The sequence below is a fragment of the Dama dama genome, chromosome 13 (genome assembly GCF_033118175.1).
Source record: "Dama dama isolate Ldn47 chromosome 13, ASM3311817v1, whole genome shotgun sequence".
Lineage (NCBI taxonomy): Eukaryota > Metazoa > Chordata > Mammalia > Artiodactyla > Cervidae > Dama > Dama dama.
Window position 1 is genome coordinate 63831539 of NC_083693.1, and position 23745 is coordinate 63855283.

Genomic DNA, 23745 nt, shown 5'->3' on the forward strand with positions numbered 1-23745 from the left:
TCTTTCTTTGCTTGAGTGGTGACCATACATCCATTTTACTTTTATATTTTAGATACATCTATTTTACTTTATAATAAATCACAAATCATTTGTTTTGTTCCTTTTGTCTATGTATATTATATCTCACAATTTTAAAAGGGTAAAACAATAGATCAAATTCCTTTCAAAGTTAAGACTCACATTAGAATTAATATAGAGACATAAAATTTTTAAATGTTTAAATCACCATCTTTTAATTATTTTTATCCTATCTAAAATAGAAACCACAGTATAAACAAATATTTTCTGAATTAAGCTGAACAATGAAACAGGTGGCTTCACACTGAGTTCAGAAAAGAAAAATAACATATTTGGTTTTGAAGTGAGATCTTATCCTCGTACTCTGGTTCAAATAACTGTGTACAATTCAAGCGCTATACATAGACAGAGGGGTGCCAAGAGGGAGGTGTGATCTCAGAGAGCCTTATAAGAAGCCTGTAAATCTTATAAGCCAGCAGTTAAATCATTCAGCACATAAGCACTACTACAAAAGTCTTTTTATGGTATCAAGAGCAGCACTGTCAACAGGAGTAGCATAAAGATGACTCTCTACCTTTATACTCTATCCCTAAAAATGAATATTCTTATTTCATTTTTCCTTTATAAGTAAGTCAATGAAGAATTTCAATTTTCCTCTTAAAAAGATATATTTAAAGTTCAAGATTAATAACTCTCAATTTACAGAACCACAGTGCTATAGAACTAAATGTAAAGTAGCACAACTGCTTATACCTCTCAAAAGCCCAATTAAAAATTTCAGAATTTATTCAAATGCATTCTCTTAATGGATAGGTAGATAGACATGTCATAAAGCAAATATAGTAAAATATTAATAATCAATCTCTGTTATCCAAGCAGTAAGCTGCAGTTAAAATCAGATCCAACAGCAAGTATGCAATGCAATATAACAAATGTCAAATATCTGAAACATGATTTTAGTCATTATTGATAGTGGTGCACCCTATCTTCTCAAAATCTCTGTATCAGTCCATCACTCACACATTCATACATACGTACAAGAGATACGTATTTGATTTCTATAATTAGGCACCAAAAATGCTTTATTGACTCATTAAATAAAGTAATTTTCTCTCCAATATGCTAAAAATCAGATGGATTTATCACATCTTCATTGAGCCTATAATTTCAGTATAAACCAATTTCTCACTCATCCAACTCAAAAAGTAATGTTTTCAAAAAAAAAAAAAAAAAGTAATGTTTTCTAGTGATACAAAGAAAAAAAAAACACAAAAGAAAAACTATCACATACTGTCAGGCAGTTATTTCTTACTTAGCTTCTGATAATGAAAATAATACATAAAATATCCTATATGTCTAAGAATAGAGAATTTATTAAATAAAGTTTATAGTACTTCAATATGATTTATCCTTTACTATTGAGCCATTAAAATTTTCATGATATATGATACAAATAAAACAGACTACAAGGCCATTTATATGGTTTACTCCCAATGCTGTTAACAAGTACAAGAGAAAGATCAATTGATCAGGGTATACTGTGAATCAGAACTTTTAGAAACTGTTTTGGAGAGACACTGCTGATATGTGCAAAGCAGGGTATTAAAGCTGATATGTGCTAAGCCAGGCTCAAGGTTCATCTTTCCTTGCTTCTTTTTAAAAAATTATCACTTCTGCCAGACCCAACTCTCCTGTGTATGCATGGTGCTAAGTCGCTTCAGTCATGTTCAGAACTTTGTGACCCTATGGACTGTAGCCCGCCAAGTTCCTCCGTCCATGGGATTCTCCAGGCAAGAATACTGGAGTGGGTTGTCATGCTCTCCTCCAGGGCATTTTCCCAACTCAGGGATCAAACCTGCGTCTCTTAGGTCACCTGCATTAGGCAGTCAGGTTCTTGACCACTAACACCACCTGGGAAGTCCAACTCTCCTGTTCAGTTCAGTTCAGTCGCTCAGTCATGTCCGACTCTTTGCGACCCCATGAATCACAGCACACCAGGCCTCCCTGTCCATCACCAACTCCCAGAGTTTACTCAAACTCATGTGCATCGAGTCGGTGATGCCATCCAGCCATCTCATCCTCTGTCGTCCCCTTCTCCTCCTGCCCCCGATCCCTCCCAGCATCAGGGTCTTTTCCAATGAGTCAGCTCTTTGCATCAGGTGGCCAAAGTATTGGAGTTTCAGCTTCAGCATCAGTCCTGCCAATGAACATCCAGGACTGATCTCCTTTAGGATGGACTGGTTGGATCTCCCTGCAGTCCAAGGGACTCTCTCAAGAGTCTTCTCCAACACCACAGTTCAAAAGCATCAATTTTTTGGTGCTCAGCTTTCTTCACAGTCCAACTCTCACATCCAGACATGACCACTGGAAAAACCATAGCCTTGACTAGACGGACCTTTGTTGGCAAAGTAATGTCTCTTCATTTTAATATGCTATTTAGGTTGGTCATAACTTTCCTTCCAAGGAGTAAGTGTCTTTTAATTTCATGGCTGCAATCACCATCTGCAGTGATTTTGGAGCCCCCCAAAATAAAGTCTGACACTGTTTCCACTGTTTCCCCATCTCTTTCCCATGAAGTGATGGGACCAGATGCACTGTAGATAACTATAATAACCAACGAAAAAAACAAACAAAATACCCTGAAGGCACTAGAGAGTGAAAAAAAAGTAGTAAGGATTCTGAACAGTACTTTAGGACAAAGGGGAATGGCCACCTGTATTTAATGACTTTTAGCTTTTGGGCAGACCAAAACTGGCACTATATGGGGGGGGCAGATAAAATTCCAGTAGAAAATCCAGTCTTTCTGGCCTGAAGAACATAGGGCAGAGTACAGAGCAACCACAGCTGCTAGAAATAAGGTGGGAATCTTGGAAAGGAGAAAACCCCAAATTCTGTGATTAAAAGTCTGCTCAAATATCTGGCTGATCCCTGAACCACACATGTGTGTACAGACTCCCAATAAGGATTAAAAAAAAAATACTAAGCTCAGATAGCAGCTGCCACCAAAGGCACAGAATCTGCCACACAGTACAACCAGGTTAATTGCCTGCTAAAGTTAAGGAAGGAGGAAGGAAAGGAGGAAGGGAGGAAGGGAAGGAAGGGGAAAAATAACTGTCAAGAGTAATATAACAGATTCCAGAGTCTCCACAACATGACATCCAATGTCCAGAATACAATCCAAAATCACTCCACATACAAAGAAATGGGAAAATGTGACTCATTCTCAAAAAAAGACAATCCACAGAATCCAAATCTGGAAGACCCAGATGTTAGAATAGTACACAAAGATGTTAAACTTCAAAGAAATAAAAGAAAATAGGTTCATGATTATTGGGGGTGGGGGCAGAAACCACAGAAAAATAGAAACTATGAAAAGAAGAACCAGATGTAAATATAACAACTGAAAAATATATCTAAAATTAAAAACTCACTGGATAGGCTTAATGGCTGAATGGAAATAACGGAGGAGAAAGACAGTGAACTTGAAAATAGGTCAATATTACCAAACCTTAAGAATACAGAGGAGATGCGAACATATGGCGTCACCTGGAATTTGAACAGCTGCACGAGGCTACCAGAGATGATGGCCAAGAACAAACTAAGAGGGCAGAAGTCCAGGAACATATTCCAAATAGCCAGCCAAAAAAGCTTTAAGATTAAAAATAAAGCAAAACCAGCTACCACTAATCTTAACAAGATAAACACTGTGAATGATGAAAAAGCTAACAGAGTGAATAAACCTTCAGAGACATACAAAAGGAACTTGCACACTTCTTAAAACTTTTCACTTGAACCTCTGCAGAAATAGGTGATTCCTCAGCAGTGTCATGAAAGCAAACCAGCTAATGTTGATGAAACTATAAGATTAGTGGTTCAGTTGTAATACACTGATGATGTATCAAAGTGCCACAAAAGAACAATAAATGTTTTACATTTTTAAAAAAGAATAGAGAGGAGGGAAAAAAAAATAAGCTTCATAGACAAGACAATATCACGAGGTCCAACATATGTGTAATTGGTATCCCATAAAAAGAGAGAAAGGATGGGGCAGAAATAGTACTTAGAGAAATACTATAGATCTTGGTGGGAGGTTGGATCACACTGGTATATACATTTGTCAAAACTCAACAAACATACACTTACAACTTGGGCAATTCATTTTGTTTAAAGTTTATGTCAAAAGAAGGAAACTATAAACAAATGAACTCTAGTAAATGATATATAAACTTAAATATTTAGAGAGAAACATACTGATGTCTACAATTTACTCTGAAATGCATTCTCCCCTTACTCTCAAAAGAATTACTAATGGTTAAGGAAATGGATAGATAGATATGTGATAAAGTATATATAGTAAAAGTGTTAATGACAGAATCTATATGGTAGATATACAGGCATTCACCATTAAGTTCTTTCAATTATTCCATATGTTTGAAATTTTCCATAATAAAATTTTGAGGGAAATAAACCATTGTGACTGTTTCAATGAACTAAAACAATTTCTAAAATATAAGATACAGGTTGCTTCCTTTTATCTTCCTTAGTCCACTGGCCTCTAGAATATCAGCCAAAATTCAGCCAATGAATATACCTCATTCAAGTGGCTGTTTAGACTGGGAAGCGTATTTAGACTGAGAAGTATAATAATGAAAAAGAAGGGAAGGGAGAAAGACTACTTCATTGCTTCCTTATTTCTCTTTACACTAAAATTTAGAAAATAATATTTCCTATATTTACTGACCAAAACCAGAATAATTTCTCCATTTTCTTCTTTCTAAATGTGTGAAGGATAACTGACATACTACAATTATATTACTCCTTTAAACAAGAATACTAGAGTGGGTTGTCATATCCTCCTCCAGAGAATCTTCCCAACCCAAGGATCAAACCCCCATCTCCTGCATTGTCAGGTGGGTTCTTTACCCCTAGTGTCACCTGCAAAGCCCTAAAAAAGGCCAATTCTACATACAAATGTGTTGACTGGTGTCAGATATCATAATGGGACTTTTCAAAAACACTGTGCACTGAATTCCTCTACAGAAGACGCAAGACATTTTAAAAAATGAAATGTCAAATGTGTACACAAAGATATTTTATATCTTTATATATGTATATATAAAAGAGCAAGTTAAATAACAGCAATAACAACATTTAAATGCTACATGTTGATTTTTAAATCCTCCCATTTTATTGTTTACCTTCTAGTTCTTCCAACTGTGAAGGAGTTCCTTGAGTCCTGGGCTGAATATAAGATAACTTAAACCTGGGCACCACAAATGGTACTTCTTTGCCATCAGATGGTAACTTGGAAAGTAAATAATCCTCAGAACAGCCAACCTGAGGCTTTACAGAAACAGAAGTCAATGGGGGTATAGAGATAGTAGTATTTTGACTGTGTGATACTGCTGCTTTGAAGTCTCTTTCCACAGATACTGCATAGAAAAGAAGAGAAAAGAGAAAAAAAATCACAAATATGCATGGAGATTTATGCATATAACAATCTAAACCTAATGTGCTTTGGTACTTATTTAACCATTTTAAAAGAAACTGTTGACACATAAACTACTTTTGGGTCTTATCAAGCACTCTGGAATCTACATTAATTCTGCCTAGCCAATATTTGAGAAGTTAATATACTACTACCAAAGTGTATTAACTTATCATAATGGTAAAAGCAGTTTCTAAAGAATCTCATTTCCACAAAAGAGTTCATAGACGGAAAGCAAGTTAATTTTGTAATTAATTTCACAGTGCTTTCAAATAAATACTAATCTAGTCATTTAAATAAAAATACTGTCAACAAAACAATTCTAACCTAATGGTTAATTTCAGCCTTAAATAAAAGCTACTTTGAAAAGAAGCTAAAGGTCTCCACATCTACAAAAAAATCTTTACTAAACCACAAAATAAAATTTACTTTAAGCCTAGTATAATATCAACTCCCCTGTGCTAGCTTCTGTGACCTCTTTTGTTTATTACCTTGAAAGATATGTGATTCCTAGGCTGTGTGACTTAGGATGAAGAAGTAAGAAACATCTAGAGCTAATCTTTATGTATAATTAATACTGTCTATAGACAGAATGAAAGCGCAAGTACTACTCTGATGGAATTTATGAAATGTTTTTTTGCGAAAAAGAAGCCTTCATACTCAAATATACTAGAAAGCTATGCTTTAGACTAAGAAATATAAGAAAGAACCAAGACAAATAAAGTTCCAGTCATAACCTTGAAGGGCTGAGAAAACCCATGCAATAGCAAGGGAAATCTCCAGGAGTCCTGGATAAGTGTGGCTCTTGTTACAGGCTTCTTCTCTATTGGTCATTCATTCATTCATGGAAGGCACATTTTAAAGCATTGTTCATAAACTGGAAATTGTCTGTATTTAAATTAAAACATTTGCCAGAGTATGTTATTCCCTAAATACTTCTCTCCCTACTTTTGCTCACACTATTTCATCAACCTGTAACATTCATGTCTAATCCTCACTTTCTCTTACTTCCTTCTTCCCACTTGGCTTGCTAAAATCCTCTTCAAACTCCCATACCACAGGCCATCTTCTTGTGGTAATGTCCTAGAGTGTCTCTTATGTTGAACTCATCTTTCTCTCCCCTATGCTCCAAGGTACTTTCATACTAGCTAGTGTGTCTCACATTTATGTTTCTGACTTCCTTGTGAAGTTAAAAAATATATCTCATTTACATTTATATCACAAAACGCCACAAATAAAGACATTAAATAAATGCTGAAATCAAAAAGAAGCGAAACTCACAGTTGTGTTTTTCTCTTCCACCATAGAAACATCCTCTACAACAACTCTTTATAAATTCCGTTGCCATTACAGTCAATCTCCAATACCCAGCAAAAGATACAAACTTCCGATTTTAATATTAATCTGTTGGAAGAATAGAAAACAATATGATCATGTGTAATGTCACTAGGTATCATTAAATAAATCATATTATCTATCTTTCTAAAGCATAATGAGGGCTCCAAAGCAAAAAAATTGTTTAGAGGAAGATAGATTTTTTGTTCTTTTACGTAATTATATATAATTTAGGTTCCTTCTAAGTTATTAAAATAACATGCTTAAAAATTTCTAAATGAACAATTTCAATGCTAGATCTGGAAAAAAATTCCACTCTCAATTTTCTCTTTCAGCTGATACAACTAAATCAATGTCCAAATAAAATTTGCAAGAATATATGGCATTCATAAAAAGTGTGAGAAAAATTTCACTTCTTCCAAATCAATTCCGTTGGTAATCCAAAAGTCCTAAGAGGGCTAATAAACAACTTCATACATTATGAGTTAGTTTAATGCAGAGAAGTACACTAACAGAAAAATCTATCTTAAACATACACTAACCCATATTCTCTCTCTCACACACACACCCCCACATACACATATACACACATACACAAGTACACGTGCGCTAACTGAACCACAAATAAGATATATTGGAAATAAAGAGAGTCTGTTTTAAATTTACCAGAAACATAAAATGGTATATGAAGCCAATTGCCCACCTTGGCTTCAGTGACTTTGTTCCAAATGCATTCTCCTCATTTACACCTACTTTAACCAAAATTTTTCATGGGAAACTTCAAATGTATACAAGAGGAGACAAAATAGTATAACAAAACCCCTGCCACCTGGACTAAACAACGATCAACTTGTGGCAAATCTTACTTCATCGCACTATTCATGTTTTGTTCATTTTTCTATACAATTACCAGTCCTTTTCTTCCTCAGTTTCAGAGGATAGTTAAATATTCGAGAGACTAATGCAATATCCATAATGTAAGTGGTAAACATTCTTCCAGTCTGTCATTGTCTTTTCAATTTGATGATGATGTTTTCTGCTATGCAAAAAACAGGAGTGGGAGTGTGTGTATGTGTATATATAAACAGGCATATATACAAACATACATACATATACAGGTGTATGAATACTGTACATCTCAGTAGTGTGTGAAAGGAATCCACTCCTATCTTCTCTCAATTGATTATCCTAGTATCACAAACACCACTTATTAAAAATTCCATATTTTCTACACTCATTTTAGGATGCTGCTTTTATTACAGACTAAATTACCACATGCCTTGGGTTTGGGTTTTATAGTTTGTATTCAATTGATTTGTATTCCTGAACCAATACCACATTTTAAAAATTATGGGACTTCCCTTGTGGTCCAGTGGTTAAGAATTTGCCTTCCAATGCAGGGAACGCAGGTTTGATCCCTGGTTGGGGAACTAAGATCCCACATGTTGTGAGGTAACTAAGCCCATGTGCTGCAACTACTGAGTCCATGTGCCCTAAAGCCCATGCTCTGCAACAAGAAAAGCCCTCAGCTGCAACTAGAGAAAGCCTGCATGCCACAACAAAGACACGGCACAGCCCACCCCCCAAAAAATTATAATGGCTTATGTTTCAATATCCAGTAGAGTTAGCCTTCTATTCTTACTGGTCTTCAATTTCAAAATTTTCCTAGTTATGCTTGCTTGTCTGTTCTTACAAATAAACTTTATAATTTGTCCAGACCTAGGAATTAAAAGTCTGATATTTTTATTGAGATCATGTTATATTTACATATTATTTTAGGAAAAAACTGACATTTTTAGGATGTAGAGTCTTCTAATTCAAATTATCTGTTCAAGTTTATGTTTGTATCTTTGGGATTTTTCATAGTTTTCCTCATGAGTTTTGAACTTCTGTTAAGTGTATGCCCATGAAATTTATTTGGCTAAATGGCACCTTTTCTTCCATTATATCTTGTAATTTATTTATTTTTTTTAATTTATACATTTTTTCAAAGGCCCTTCTCAGTCTCAGTTTAGAGGACGCATCCCCTGACAAGCCATATCATACTAATTTTTCTCATCTTTAAACATCTAGTGAATTTTTTTTAAGTTTTACATTTTTCATGACATTTCATGACAACTGTTCTATCTCCCCTGCTAGAATAAAAACTTTCCTGAAACAATATTGCACTCACTTTTTAACTTAACACTCAGAACCTTGTATGATGCTGGGAATACAGCAGGAACTCAGCAAATATGTAGTTGATAGACAATGAAACAATGTATAATAACTAAGTTATATAAAAACTGGGTTGGGAAGATCCCCTTGAGGAGGAAATGGCAACCCACTCCAGTATTCTTGCCTGGAGAATTCCATGGACAGAGAAGCCTAGCAGGTTACAGTCTGCGAGACCACAAAGAGTCAGACAAGACAGAGCAACTAACACCATATTTAAAACTCCTAACATGCTCATAAAACCACATTTCTGGACTTGTCAACTTGCAAATACTTTACATTAATTATGAGGGGAATGTGAGAGTTAAAAATGATTACTGCTTCTGGGAGAAGAGTTTTCAAAGTCGACACAGTTTTGAACCACCCAAAATGAACTGGAGGAGAGAGGGATTCTTATATAAATAAGAATAATGGAGCTACAGTTTGTATGACAGACTACTGGAGAGCAGAGACGCGTACACAGAAAGAAGTACAAACATCAGTGGAAGGTCCTACGTAAGTATTCAGTACAGTACGGATCAGAGCATGCATGTAGAGAAACTGCACAAGACTGAAGGAAGACCACCAGAAAACATTACAAAGACCGTAACAACCTTTACTAAGGTCAGAAATAATGCCTGTCCCCACCAGCCAAAGTGGAAAGACCTCACAGAATGCTGAGTAGAGGACTCAGAGAAGACGCTTTGCCTCAGAGGTGGGGAATAAATAGCTCTATATTAAAGACTAGTCTGACCTAACAAATCTTAACAGCAAGTCTCAAAAGGATCAAACTATTTCCAAGAAACTTAACTATGTTCCAAAGCAGAAAATAATTATAGAAATCTAAATATATATATCACACAAGGTAAAATTTACAATCTCTGGTTCGGTTCAGTTCAGTTGCTCAGTCGTGTCCGACTCTTTGAAACCCCATGAATCGCAGCATGCTAGGCCTCCCTGTCCATCACCAACTCCCGGAATCTACCCAAACCCATGCCCATCAAGTCGGTGATGCCATCCAGCCATCTCATCCTCTGTCATCCCCTTCTCCTCCCACCCTCAATCCTTCCCAAGCATCAGGGTCTTTTCCAATGAGTCAACTCTTCGCATGAGGTGGCCAAAGTATTGGAGTTTCAGCTTCAGCATCAGTCCTTCCAATGAACACCCAGGACTGATCTCCTTTAGGATGGACTGGTTGGATCTCCTTGCTGTCCAAGGGACTCTCAAGAGTCTTCTCCAACTCCAACAATCTCTGGTAACAACCAATAAAAAATTACTAGACATACAAAGAAGGGGAAAAAAATAATGCAGAGAAAAATCCATCAATTGGAACCAATACAGAAATGAAGTGAACAGTTAAGGACTTCAAAACAGGTATAAGTGATTCTATATGTGCAAAAAGTTAAGTAGAAACTTGGAAGAATCAAAAAAATACACAAACCAACTTCTAAAGATGAAAACTATAATGTCTGAGATGGAAAAAATACTAATGGCATTAATACAGCAGATTAGACACTGCAAAAGAAACAATAAGCACAACGAGACCCCAAATGAAATACAAAGAGGGGAAAAAAAAGAATGAAAACAAAATGAAAAGCATATGTCAGACCCATGAAACAATTTTAAGAAGCCTAATATACATGTATTGAAATTCATGATAGTAATGGGGAGGCAGAAAAAAATTTTTTAAGAAATAATACTAAAATTTTCCAAATATGAGACCTACAAAGCTCAGGTCTAAGAAACTCAACAAACACTAAGCTTAGAAACCATGAAGAAAATTATGCCGAGGCACGTATTAAAATGGCATCATACATTCAATAAAAGGCTTATATACAAAATATTTTTTAAAACTATTATAACTCAATAATAAAAAGAAAAGTAACCCAATTTAAAAAGGATTTGGACAGACACATCTCCACAAAAAATATACAAATGGCCAAAAAAGTACATTAAAAACATGTTCAACACCATAATTCATTAAGGAAATGCAAGTTAAAGTACAATGAGATAATACTACACATTTGTTAGAGATAATGAAATTGCAAAGACTGACCATTCCAAGCATGTGGAACAAATAGAACTCTCATTTTCAACTGGTGGGACGGTAAAATGGTTTGGCAGTTTAAGTTAAACATACAGCTACCATATGATCCAGACATTTCTTTCCTGGGTATTTATTTACTCAAGAAAAAAGAAATTTTATATCCATACAAAGACTGATACATTAGTGTTCACAGAAGCTCTATTTGAATAGCCAAAACATAGAAATTATCAAATATCCATCAACAGATGCATAAACAATTGGGTATACCTGAATAACTAATCTGTGGATTGGTGTCTTTCCACCTGTACTGGTAGACTTTCCAGTACTAAATTCTCATTATCTCTTTAAATATGGTTTTTGCCCATTCTCTATTTCTTTTCTTTCAGGAACTCCATTCACTAAACTTTGTTAACTTCTCCTTCTCATTATTCTCATTTTCATGTATCTTAATCTCTTTCATATCTTCCATTTCTCTATCTTTGAGCTGTATTCTGAATGATTTACTCCGATCTATATTCCAGTTCATTCTTTCTCTCTTGGGGTTTGCATAATTGCCTAATCTGTGGTTAAACTTAACAAATGAGTTTTGAGTTTTTATTACTGCATTTTTCATTAATAGAAATTACACTCAGTTCCTTTTTCAACCAGTTTGGTACCTTTTCAGATTCCTGCTCCCAGCATATATTTTCAATTGTGATTTTTATTCACTTAAATAGAGCCCATCATGGTTAGTTTAATAATCAATAACTAGTAATTACAATACATAAGCATTTGCAAGTTTTCCTCTAATTGTCCACTGTTTTTGCTGATTCTTGCTCAGGTTGTCTTATTTTCACTTGGTTATCTTTTACAGATTATCCACTGACCTCAAATTTTAACTGGTAGAACTTTTTTAAGCCAAAGATGAAAGTATACTACTACAGAGAATTTGCATTTGTATATCATTTTAAATTCATGCCTTAACATACAACTTGATTTTAAAATAAGCAAAGGACACTGCTAATAAACACACGGAAAGGTGCTCAACATCATCAGTTATTAGGGAAATGCAAATCAAAACCTCAATGAGATACCACTTTACACACACTAAGATAGCTATAACCAAAAAGACAGAGAAAAGTAAGTGTTGGTGAGGATGCGGAGAAACTAGAACCCTCATATGTTGTTGGTAGGCGTAGCTGCTTTGGAAAACAGTTTCGCAGGTCCTTAAAACAAATACAGAATTACCACGTGCCCCAGCAATTCATACTTGTAGGTAAGTGGAGAATGAAAATATATATCCTATGACAATGGAAAACATATTTCCATACAAAAACTTGTATGCAAATATTCATAAGAGCCAAGAAGTGGAGATAACCATCAACAAAGGAATGGGAAAACCAAGTGTGGTATCATCCATACAATGGAATATCAGTCAGCCATTAAAAAGAGTAAAGTACTAATTCATGGTAAACATGAATAATCCTTGAAACAAGTATGCTAAGTGAAATAAGAAACAAAAGGCATATTATATGATTTCATTCATATCAAATACCCAGAATAAGCAAATCACAGAGACAAAAGTAGATTAGAAGTTGCCAAGAGTTTGGGGAAAAGAAGGATATGGGGAATGACTATCAATGGTATTAGGTTTTTTCCTGGGGGTAATAAAAGTATTCTGGAATTAAGATACTGATGATGGTTGTACAACTTTGTGGATATATGAAAACCCACTGAATTATACACTCTCAAGGGTGAATTTTATGGCATATATATATATATATATATATATATATATATAAAGAAAAGAAGATTTTTAAAAATTCACATATTGAAATTTTTTTAGACCACCAAAGTGATGTGTACTTCCCCCATGATCTGGTAGTTTTGACTGCCCAAGGACAGGTTTTTTTCCCACTTCTGTTTCACTTGGCATCGAGGCAACTTTCCTTGCAGATCCCTGAAGGAAGTTTCATCCTTTCCATGACATCACAGACCTTTGGGATCCCAGAATTACGGGCAGAAGTCTCTTGTTAGCTAACCGTGAATGAGCCCTGGACTGACTTCTAACTATGCCTTCAACCCTACAAATATACCAAATTCTTATTCAAATCTAATCAAGTTCCCCCAGTTTAGAAAATAGAAAATACCCCCAAAGTAAATAAAGCTCAAGGGCTCCTACAGTCTTAGATTTCCAGCTTTCTCTTAGATTTTGGCATATAAAATTGTAAGTAATTTTTAATACAGCTATTCTTAGCTATTTTCAGTGTGAAGGTTTTTCCAAATGCCTTAACTATATTCCAAAAGTGAAAATCCAATATTTACTTTTCAAGTTAAAGTTAACTCCAGTGAGTTAGGACAGGATTTGCAAAAACTAAAGACAGCCTGATATAATCCACAATAAAGTAGCTTCGGAAGTACTTGTGACCTTGGGTGACTATAGCAGATATTTAAGACTTAAATAACATATTTCTATATACTCTGATGAAAAGTTTACTTTAGAAAAACCATTAAACATTAATTTGAGTCCTAAAAGAAGCATGGGTAGGTACTTGTCTTTTAGGTATGGAGGTTCTTTACACAACTAAGTAAAAGTAAGGTTGCAGCAAGGATACACAAAGAAAGCAACAAAAGGATAGCCCAGAAACATGTGAACCTATGTATGGAATGTTGACATATGACACTTATAGATTATTGAAAGGAAAAACAGAATATTCAGTAAACGATGCTGGGAAGAGCAGATTACCCATACGGAAAAAAAATGAAACTGGATTCCTACTTCACACCACACAAAAATCAATTCCACATGGACCAAGGACACAACTATGAAAGGCAACATTTTAAAGCTTTTAGAAGAAAATATCAGACTATGACCTCAGGGAAAGGAAAGATTTGTTAAACAAGATGTCAAAAGAGTAAACCATAAGGAAAAGCTTGCCATATTCAACCACGTTAAACTACAAAATGAATGTGTCTGTCAAAAACCACTATAAAGAAAGTAAAAGACAAGCTACTTACTAGAAAAAAGATATTTGCCACAAGCATAACTGATAAGGGATTAGTATCCAGAAATCAACTTTTAAAAGACAAAAAATTAAAAACAGGCAAAAATCAACTTTTAAAAGACAAAAAATTAAAAACAGGCAAAAATCAACTTTTAAAAGACAAAAAATTAAAAACAGGCAAAAAACATAAACAGCTATTCCATACATCCATAATTAAGGAAATGTAAATTAAACCCCACCATTTCTCACCTACCAGATGGTTGAAAAGAAAAAATTCATATTATTACAAATGTACAAATGTCTCAAATGTTGTTGAGAAAGAGAACAAAGTGAACACTTAACACATTGCTTGTGAGAGTATGAACTGTTATAAAGCAATTCAGTATTATCCAGCAAATCTGAAGATCTACAACTCTACTCTGAGGCAAAAAAGCACAGGAAATTCTTACGCATGGACACAGAGAAACACGAACAGGTTTAACAGTAATAACAAAACAGCTTTTAATGGGAAAAAGCAAAATCAGATTTTAATATGAAGGCTGAAAACACCCTAAATATCCACCAACAGGAGGATGGATAAACAGTTGTAAACTCATATAGTGGAGTGCTATGCAGTAAAAAAAGGAACTATAACACAACATAGATGAATCTCATAAATACAATTTTGTGCTCCCCCAAAACACGAAACTGAACAGTACATTACTTATGAATACCTATTTATGTAGTGAAGTGAAGTGAAGTCGCTCAGTTGTGTCCAACTCTTTGCAACCCCATGGACTGCAGCCTAATAAGCTCCTCCGTCCATGGGATTTTCCAGGCAAGAATACTCGAGTGGGTTGCCACTTCCTTCTCCAGGAGATCTTCCCAATGCAGGGATTGAACCTGGGTCACCTGCGTTGTAAGCAGACGCTTTACCATCCAAGCAACCAGGAAAGTCTATAAGTTTTACTTATGTAGTAAAACTATACAAAAACTCAAGGAGCATAGCAAGAGAAAGACATGATCAAGGAGAAAGATACAACTATGGTTAAAAAAATATGTATTAGTCTATAGCATGATATAGGTACAGGGCATGTATTTTATCTGTAGTCTCTAAATATGTAGATTTATCAAAAGTACCATTTTGCACATATGAAATAATTTTCATTTAAAAATTAAGCAAGCACATGGCTGTGGTATAAATTATGAAAATATATAAAACTATATGAAGAAAATAAAAAGTAACAATAACCTCATCATCCTGAGATAACGACAATACTTAAATAAACATACTTAAGTGATGTGTTTTCTTCTCCTCTCTAGTTTGTTTTGTTTTGGCTTTGGTCTTGGCCCTGCAGCTTACAGGGTCCTAGTTCTTCGACCAGGGATCAAACCCATGCCCCCTAGTGTGGAAGCACGAAGTCCTAGCCCGTGGATCACCAGGGAATTCCCATTCTACTATTTTTGCTCTTTTTTTTAAACAGTTCTATTGAGGTACTGACTTAAGTGAATTGCACATATTTAAAATGTACAATTACATGAGTCAGACATATGTATACAGAAGTGGAAACATCTTTATAATCAAGAAAATGAACATACCCACGAATACATTCATGGGACAGAGAAGCCTGGAGTGCTGCAGTTCAAGGGTTACAAAGAGTCGAACATAACTGAGCAACTGAACTGAAGTGACTGATGAATTAATTCACCATCCCTGAAAGTTACCCCCTTTACATCCATCCTCTTTTTGTTCCCTTGCTGCCCCCTACCCTCAAGTAACCATTGATCTGTTTTCTATTACTTTAGTTTGTCATTTCTAGAGTTTTGTCAGGTATAGTTTGGGCGTAACTTATTCATATGCTTCACTTTCGTAGATATTGCCACCAATTTACACTTCTACCAGCCGAGTACAAGAGTTCCAGTTGTTCCACATTATCAACACTTGTTTGCCTTTTCCATTTTTAGCCATTTTTTCCATACCGTAAGAAAAATACACATAAAATTACTGCCTGAACAAAAAAATTAAATTCTCAATGAAGACTGAAGTTAAACTCAGAAATTTTCATCTAAGAGCATTTTCCCTTAAATGGATGATAATAACTGAAGCAAAGGCCCTAACTGGTGTATGCCTCATGGATTCTGATTCAGCCAAAATGTCTGATACCTACATAAGATTTTTAGAAGAGTCATTGAGATACACACTTGAAAAATCACGACTTAAAAGTTATTGTTCAGTCACTCAGTTGTGTCTGACTCTTTGTGAGTCCCATGGACTGCAGCAAGCCAGGCTTCCCTGTCCATCACCATTTCCCAGAGCTTACTCAAACTCATGTCCATTGAGTTGGTGATGCTATTCAACCATCTCATCCTCTGTTGTCTCCTTCTCCTGCCTTCAATCTTTCCCAGCATCTGGGTCTTCTCTAACAAGTCAGCTCTTCACATCAGGTGGCCAAAGTACTGGAGGTTCAGCTTCAGAATCAGTACTTCCAATGAATAGTCGGGGTTGATTTCCTTTATACTATTCATGGGGTTCTCAAGGCAAGAATGCTAAAGTGGTTCCAAGGAACAAGGGGCTCTCAAGAGTCTTCTCTAACACCACAGTTCAAAAGCATCAATTCTTTGGTGCTCAGCCTTCTTTATGGTCCAACTCTCACATCCATACATGACTACTGGAAAAACCATAGCTTTGACTATATGAATCTTTGTTGGCAAAGTAATGTCTCTGCTTTTTTTAATATGCTAAGTTGGGAGCATCTAAATACTGGAACTCAGGTGAAATACAATTCAACAGTTTGTTCAAGTGTGACTTTAACACTGACAACATCTGAACACAACAGATCAAAATACCACTAAAATAGTGTTCATAATTTGAATTGGGGGGCTTAAATATTTTCTATTCAATATGCTCAGATACTTGCTCTCAGCTACTACTTAACCAGCAGACAGGAACCATGCTGGGAGATGCTCTTTAACATAAATATATATTTAATATAAATATAAATCCTATTGGCCTTATTATTCTTTCCAATCCCCTATACTCCACTACCCTATCACTTCTTCAAATCTTTGTGTATCAAAATAAGGATTCTACAATGACTATCTTTATTTCTTCATCTTCTATTTACTCCTCAAAGTCATTCAAATTTGGCTTCCATCCTTATCTTTTTATTGGATTGGCCAAAACGGTCCTTCAGGTTTTCCTGTAAGATGTGGAAAATCTCAAAATTTTTGACCAACCCAATATTTAAACTATGCTTGTTGAGTTCAATGACAGCCTTCTAACTACCAAAGGCAACAGGCACTTTACCAGTTCCTATCTTCCTGATTCCTCTATCTCATTTGACTCTCAAATAGATTTCTATCCTTTATTAAAACTCTTCCCTCTCCTGGCTTTTATGACACCACTGTCTGTTAATTTGCTTCCTTCTTTCCTGAACTTGCCTCCTTGGTCTCCTTGGCTGTCTCTACCCATCACTTAAGTATTGGTATTTTCCATCCTTGGTCTTCCTCTTTTTTTTAAATTCTACTTACTTGAATCATTTCTTCCACTCTCACAAGATTAAGTATCACAAATCCATGGGTGTTTTTCAACATTCACAACTCTGATCCTGACTTTAGAAAATCCCAGTACCAATATACCTAACTGCCAACTAGACAGCTCTGCCAAAGGTCCAACAAGAATCACAAGTTCATTTTTTCTCAACCTGAATCAGTCCCTCAGTTTGTTAGTTTTATTTGTGAATACACAATTGTAATTCAAGTGGAGCCAATAAAATACAAGAGGAACTTAAAATTTTTGTTTCTCAAAGAACTTTTTAAAAAAGAGAAAATTTTTATGAAGCCTTTTCCCCTCCAGACTCAAAGTCATTAGCAAAAGCTACAAAATATATGATTAAAATATCTCAAATCCCCGTTCTCAAAGGCAATCAATATTAATAGTTTCTTCCAGAAAGAGCAATTTTTAACCTTGAAAAAGTCACATATCAAAATATTGAACTGGTAAGTAGGGAGTGTTGTTACTGTTAACTGTTAATGTTTCCAGGCTACTTATAACAGTATTTTTTTTTATAACAGTATTAATCAGGGAAAACACCTCATAAACAGCCTACTTGGAGGAAGAATCAGTATATTTTAAAAATGAAAGCAATTCTTTTACATGCTGTATTTTAAAGCAGCGGTCCCGAACTTTTTGGCACTTCTTGGCACTAGTGACCAGTTTGATGGAAGAGAATTTTTTCATGGAGGTAGTGTGTGTGGGGGGAGGGGAGGCAGGGAGCCAGGGGGGTACCCGGGGTGGTTTTGGAATGATTTAAGCATTTTATTGTGCACTTTATTTCTATTATTATTACATCAGCTCGACCTCAGATCATCAGGCATTAAATCTCAGAGGTGGGGAGACACCTGTTCTAAAGGAATTAATTAGCGTTTTTTTGGCTTGGCATCACCTACCATCTGTGTGCCATATAGCTACCATTCATGCGTAGTATTTTCCTGATCTAAAGAAAACCACAGTAAAGAAACAAGAAGAAAAAACTGGAGGAGATAGAAGCCAAATCTAAAATCTAGCTAGGTAGATAATTCACATTTTCCAAAATGCAAAGCAAAGTGATATTTACCACCCCTCCGCGGATTCAAAAAGTTTCAGAAACATCACAGATAGAAACAGTTCTCTAACCAGTTCTCATCAGTTTTCTCCAGGTAAAAGAAAAGCCTTCTCTTCTCTCTTAACCCAGAGGCCACCCCACCCCTCCCCAGCCCCTGCTCCCAGAGCCGGAGGTCGGAAGCGCGCGCCCAGGGCAGGGAGTGGGGCACGCGGCTGGCTCCGCCATATCTGGGGTCTCCCCTCCGTCCGGCCCGGGGGTCCCAACGAGGAGACACGTGAAACCAGCGGACCCACAGCCCCCAGTGCTCCACCGGGCGAGTCCCTGCCTTCCAGGCCTCAGAGATCCCCGTTGTCGAGGAAACTTCCCTCAGGCCTGAGGAGAGCAGGCGTCGCTGAGGAGACTCAGGTACAATCCCCCAAGCCCCGAAATAGTGCGACTTTTTTTTTTTTAAGTTAAAGGCGACCAAACCCTACAAAATAATAGCTCCACACACAGCCTCCAGAGGCTGCGGCTGAGGGGGCTGTTCAGCGGCCGGCGAGTCCCCCCGGGGGGGCCCAGCAACGGCCGCTCGAAGTCACACAGCTCACCCGGGGAAGAGCCCGCGACCCCACACCTGAGCCCCTGGCTCCCTTCCCCGCCGCGTCCCCGGGGTCTCCACGCTTCGCTCTCGGGGAGTCCCCGCTTCACACGCCGCTGAGGCAGTGCCGCGCGGCCGCGGCCGGTTACCTGCTCGAGGTAGCGGGCGCTCTGGCGTCGCCACCCGCGGGAACGTTGATTCGGGTCACCTCGCTCGGCCGCGCCCCGAGGCCCCGCCCCCGTCCCCTGAAGACCGCCCCGCCCTCTCTCCAGGTCCGCCCCGCCCCCTCAGGTCCGCCCCACCCGACCGGAGGTGCGCGCCGACAGCGCGGCATGGGGCGTGGCCGTCCGTCCCTGCACCTGAGCGCCCTGGGCCTGCGCCCTCGGCTCCTCCTCTCGCCTCTCCCAGCACAGTTCTCAGATGCACCCTCTGGAAGGATCTAAGATGAAGCTCAACATCACTCATTATCAGAGAAATGCAAATCAAAACCACAATGAGGTACCATTAGAGGCCAGTCAGGATGCCTGCTATCCAAAAGTCTACAAGCAATAAATGCTGGAGAGGGTGTGGAGAAAAGGGAACCCTCTTACACTGTTGGTGGGAATGCAAACTAGTACAGCCACTATGGAGAACAGTGTGGAGATTCCTTAAAAAAGTGGAAATGGAACTGCCATATGACCCAGCAATCCCACTCCTGGGCATACACACCGAGGAAACCAGATCTGAAAGAGACACATGCATGCCAGTGTTCATCGCAGCACTATTTATAATTGCCAGGACATGGAAGCAACCTAGATGCCCATCAGCAGACGAATAGATAAGGAAGCTATGGTACATACACACAATGGAATATTACTCAGCCATTAAAAAGAATTCATTTGAATCAGTTCTAATGAGATGGATGAAACTGGAGCCCATTATACAGAGTGAAGTAAGCCAGAAAGATAAAGGCCAATACAGCATACTAACACATATATATGGAATTTAGAAAGATGGTAACGATAACCCTATATGCAAAACAGAAAAAGAGACACAGATGTACAGAACAGACTTTGGGACTCTGTGGGAGAAGGTGAGGGTGGGATGCTCTGAGAGAACAGCATTGAAACAAATATACTATCAAGGGTGAAACAGACCACCAGCCCAGGTTGGATGCATGAGACAAGCACTCAGGGCTGGTGCACTGGGAAGACCCAGAGGGATGGGATGGGGAAGGACGTGGGAGGGGGGATCGGGATGGGGAACACATGTAAATTCATGGCTGATTCATGTCAATGTATGGCAAAAACCACTACAATATTGTAAAGTAACTAGCCTCCAACTAATAAAAATAAATGAAAACAAAACAAAACAAAACATGAAGCCAGGCAGGGTTTGGAGTGTGTTGAGAGAACAGAAGGGAGGTAAAAGACAGGGGTGTTTAGTGGGAATGCCACTCGCCTGATGAACCCCCCTGAATAGGGAAGGAAGGAGCAAATTCTCTTGCTTGAAGATACTTCGCAAGTAGAGAAACTTCTTGGAAGCCAAGAAACTTTTGTTTGTGTTACTGGTCTTTAGTGTTTATATCCTATTTAATGTCTTGAGAATCAGCTCACAACTCTTCACTTTCATGACTTTACGTTTCCTACTGCTTTACCTGGTGGCTCAGTGGTAAAGAATCTGCCTGCAATACAGAAGACAAGTGTTCCATCCCTGGGTTGGAAAGATCCCCTGGAGAAGGAAGTGGCAACCCACTCCTGTATTCTTGCCTGGGAAATCCCATGGACAGAGAAGCCCAGCAGGCTACAGTCCATGGGGTTGAAAAGAGTCAGGCATGACTGAGCATGCATACACTGCTTTACCAGCAGCAGGTACCTTAGAAGGAATCCCAGAGGTATCCCCTACTTGTCCTGCCCCATTCTATGCTGGAATCCCATCTGGCATATTTGGCACAGTGGCTGGCCCTTTTCTTTTTTGCCTGCCTTTCTGGGAATCTCTGTTCTTGGAAAGTTGTTGAATGATTTCCTAGATTTTCTGTTGATGAATGGCTAAGTTTTGAGAGGCTGATGGATTGTAAATTGAAGTTCAGTTCAGTTCAGTCACTCAGTTTTGTCTGACTCTTTGCGACCCCATGGACTGTAACACACCAGGCTTTCCTGTCCATCACCAGTTCCCAGAGCTTGCTCAAACTCATGTCCATCAAGTCAGTAATGCCATCCAACCATCCCATCTTCTGTCATCCCCTTCTCCTTCTGCCTGCAATCTTTCCCAGCATCAGGGTCTTTTCCAATGAGTCAGTTCTTTGCATCAGGTGGCCAAAGTATTGGAGTTTCAGCTTCAGCATCAGTCCTTCCAATGAATATTCAAGACTGATTTCCTTCAGGATTGACTGGTTGGATCTCCTTGCAGTCCAAGTGACTTTCAAGAGTCTTCTCCAACACCACAGTTCAAAAGCATTCAATAAAGGTAATCATTTTCTTTCTGGAGAGTAGTCTTTCTAAAAATGGGTTCTGTTCATTTCCAGGATCTAGATGCTAGAGTGGGAGTTAGGGTGGTGTGGGGGTGGGGAAGAGGATGCCTTGATGCTGAAAACAAATTAATCTGGGGGAAGAGAGAATATACCTCCTCTCCTTGAGTTGACAGGGCTTTCAAGGCCTAAGAACTGTGCTTTACTTTGTATCATCCTGTATTTCTCAAGTTTATTTGATTTGAGGAGTGGCAGAATATGCCACCCCAAAATATTGGCATACTTTGGCATAAAGATTATTTTGAGGCACCTGAAAATCAGCAGTTGGAAGAAGGGTACTCTGAACTTCCTTTTTCTTTCTGAAAGCAGGAAATGGAACTCCCAAGTGAACAATGTCCTCCCTATACCATGAGGAAAGAAAAAGGCTTATCACCAGAGCTGAGAGTCAAGGAAGGGGGAAGTCTACACAAAGAAACTTTTTAAAGTAACCTTTATCTTTATATTCACTTCTCCACTACTAACTGCCCTGGCTCAAGTCCCTTTGTTGCCCCCCATTTTTTGCTCCTTACTACTCTGTGTCCAATTTAGTATATAACTAAGTGTTTGGCCCTAACTGCTTCTTTGGGTCTTCATTTTTCTGTGGGTGCGCCCATGAACATGTAAAAAAAAAAATCAGTGTGCTTTGCTCCTGTTTATCTGTGTCAATTTAATTCTCCGTTCCAGGTAGAAACCCTGAGTGTAAAGTTTTGCCTTCCCTCCAGACCACACAACTCTCTTTGTGAGAAATGCCGGTTAGCATCCTGGGGCCTCAATGTCTCAGCAAACATACTTTGACAAACACTGCTTAAAAGTCCTGGAATATTCACTTCAGTAATTTTTCATTCTATTACAAATGTTTGCAGAGTTCTGTACTCTTTACACAAAGCTTTCACATGAGTCATCTCATTTAAGCCTCACAGTTGTGATGTAACTGTTATTATCCTAGTTTTACAGCTGAAAATATTGAGGGTCAAACAAACAGTAGTTACTCAATTATAGAGTCTAGATTGACTCTGGACTTCAGACTCCGAGGCTTTAAAAATATGTATTATATAAAGTGTGTCGGTAATGTGCTCTATTTAAGGATCAAATGATTCTGTGTGTATGTGACTTCACACACACACACACACACACACACACACACACTTTCTCTCTCATTTGACCCTTAAGTAGAGCACTTCTTTGGTTGGAAATCTCTGGATTCATGTGTTACTTTTCCAGGGCAAGGACCTTTACCTAGCTCTAACTTCCTGCAGCACCTGACATCATAGTGTAGGGCACAGAAGTATCACTTAAATGTGCTGGATGAACAATGAATGACTGGTGGGTACTTCCCTGATGGTCCAGTTCGTTTCAGTTCATTCGCTCAGTTGTGTCTGACTCTTTGTGACCCCATGGACTGCAACATGTCAGGCTTCCCTATCCATCACCAAATCTCGGAACTTGGTCCAACCCATGTCCATTGAGTCAGTCAGTGATGCCATCCAACCATCCCATCTTCTGTCATCCCCTTCTCCTCCTGCATTCAATCTTTCCCAGCATCAGGGTCTTTTCCAATGAGTCAGTTCTTTGCATCAGGTGGCCAAAGTATTGGAGCTTCAACTTCAGCATCAGTCCTTCCAATGAATATTCAGGACTGATTTCCTTTAGTACTGATGTTTAAGAATTCACTCTGTAATGCAGGTGATGCTCCCACATGCCACAGAGCAACTAAGCCTGTGTGCTGCAACTACTGAGCCCATGTGCCACAACTACTGAACCCCAAGAGTCAGAACTAGAGAATCTGTGCACTGCAATAAAAGATCCTGTGTGATGCAATGAAGGGCCTGTGTGCCTCAACTAAGACTGGATGCAGCCAAATAAATAAGCAATCAATATAATCCTTAAAAAAAAAAAAAAAAAAAAAGAGTGAATGGTGAATGAATGCACAATAATCCTTCCTGAACTGGATGGGATGCTTGGTTCTCTGATGACCAACCTTAGCAACCTCCTCACTGATGCAGAAATCCCCAAACAAGAGCTCCCCAAATTGCTC

General features: G+C 38.0%; 3 protein-coding genes across 10 annotated transcripts in view; 2 read left to right on the forward strand and 1 right to left on the reverse strand.

The window, feature by feature from the left end:
• The window catches only part of TC2N (tandem C2 domains, nuclear), a 73106-nt gene that overhangs the window by 24027 nt on the left and 25334 nt on the right, over positions 1-23745 (reverse strand). The window contains exons 1-4 of one of the 8 annotated variants that reach the window (XM_061159300.1): positions 19375-19449; positions 14779-14956; positions 6788-6910; positions 5217-5450 (exon numbers count right to left, since the gene is read on the reverse strand). In XM_061159300.1, coding sequence (XP_061015283.1) covers positions 5217-5450; positions 6788-6854 — 301 coding nt within the window. In that variant the 5' untranslated portion in view covers positions 6855-6910; positions 14779-14956; positions 19375-19449. Of the gene's footprint in view, positions 1-5216; positions 5451-6787; positions 6911-14778; positions 14957-16365; positions 16735-19261; positions 19286-19374; positions 19455-23745 lie in introns of those variants that run through there. The other 7 variants (XM_061159302.1, XM_061159299.1, XM_061159306.1 and 4 more) reach the window with 7 other exon arrangements.
• On the forward strand, positions 2733-3901 carry LOC133068469 (ribosomal biogenesis factor-like). The gene is made up of 2 exons (XM_061159686.1): positions 2733-3724; positions 3827-3901. The coding sequence occupies exons 1-2, from the start codon at positions 3470-3472 to the stop codon at positions 3899-3901; spliced, it is 330 nt and encodes a 109-aa protein (XP_061015669.1). The 5' UTR covers positions 2733-3469.
• On the forward strand, positions 12371-19668 carry LOC133068052 (proline-rich protein 2-like). Its single transcript, XM_061159121.1, has 3 exons — positions 12371-12469; positions 18778-19053; positions 19144-19668. Exons 1-3 carry the CDS (start codon positions 12371-12373, stop codon positions 19666-19668), a joined length of 900 nt encoding a protein of 299 aa, XP_061015104.1.

Excerpts from the sequence above, each read along its gene's own strand:
- LOC133068469 (XM_061159686.1), top strand. The coding sequence starts at position 3,470 with ATGGAAATAACGGAGGAGAAAGACAGTGAACTTGAAAATAGGTCAATA. Across the intron at positions 3,725-3,826 it reads ATCTTAACAAGATAAACACT|GTGATTCCTCAGCAGTGTCA; the intron begins GTGAATGATGAA and ends CTGCAGAAATAG.
- LOC133068052 (XM_061159121.1), top strand. The coding sequence starts at position 12,371 with ATGGAAAACATATTTCCATACAAAAACTTGTATGCAAATATTCATAAG. Across the intron at positions 12,470-18,777 it reads GAATGGGAAAACCAAGTGTG|AGGCCACCCCACCCCTCCCC; the intron begins GTATCATCCATA and ends CTCTTAACCCAG. Across the intron at positions 19,054-19,143 it reads GCGTCGCTGAGGAGACTCAG|CCTCCAGAGGCTGCGGCTGA; the intron begins GTACAATCCCCC and ends CTCCACACACAG.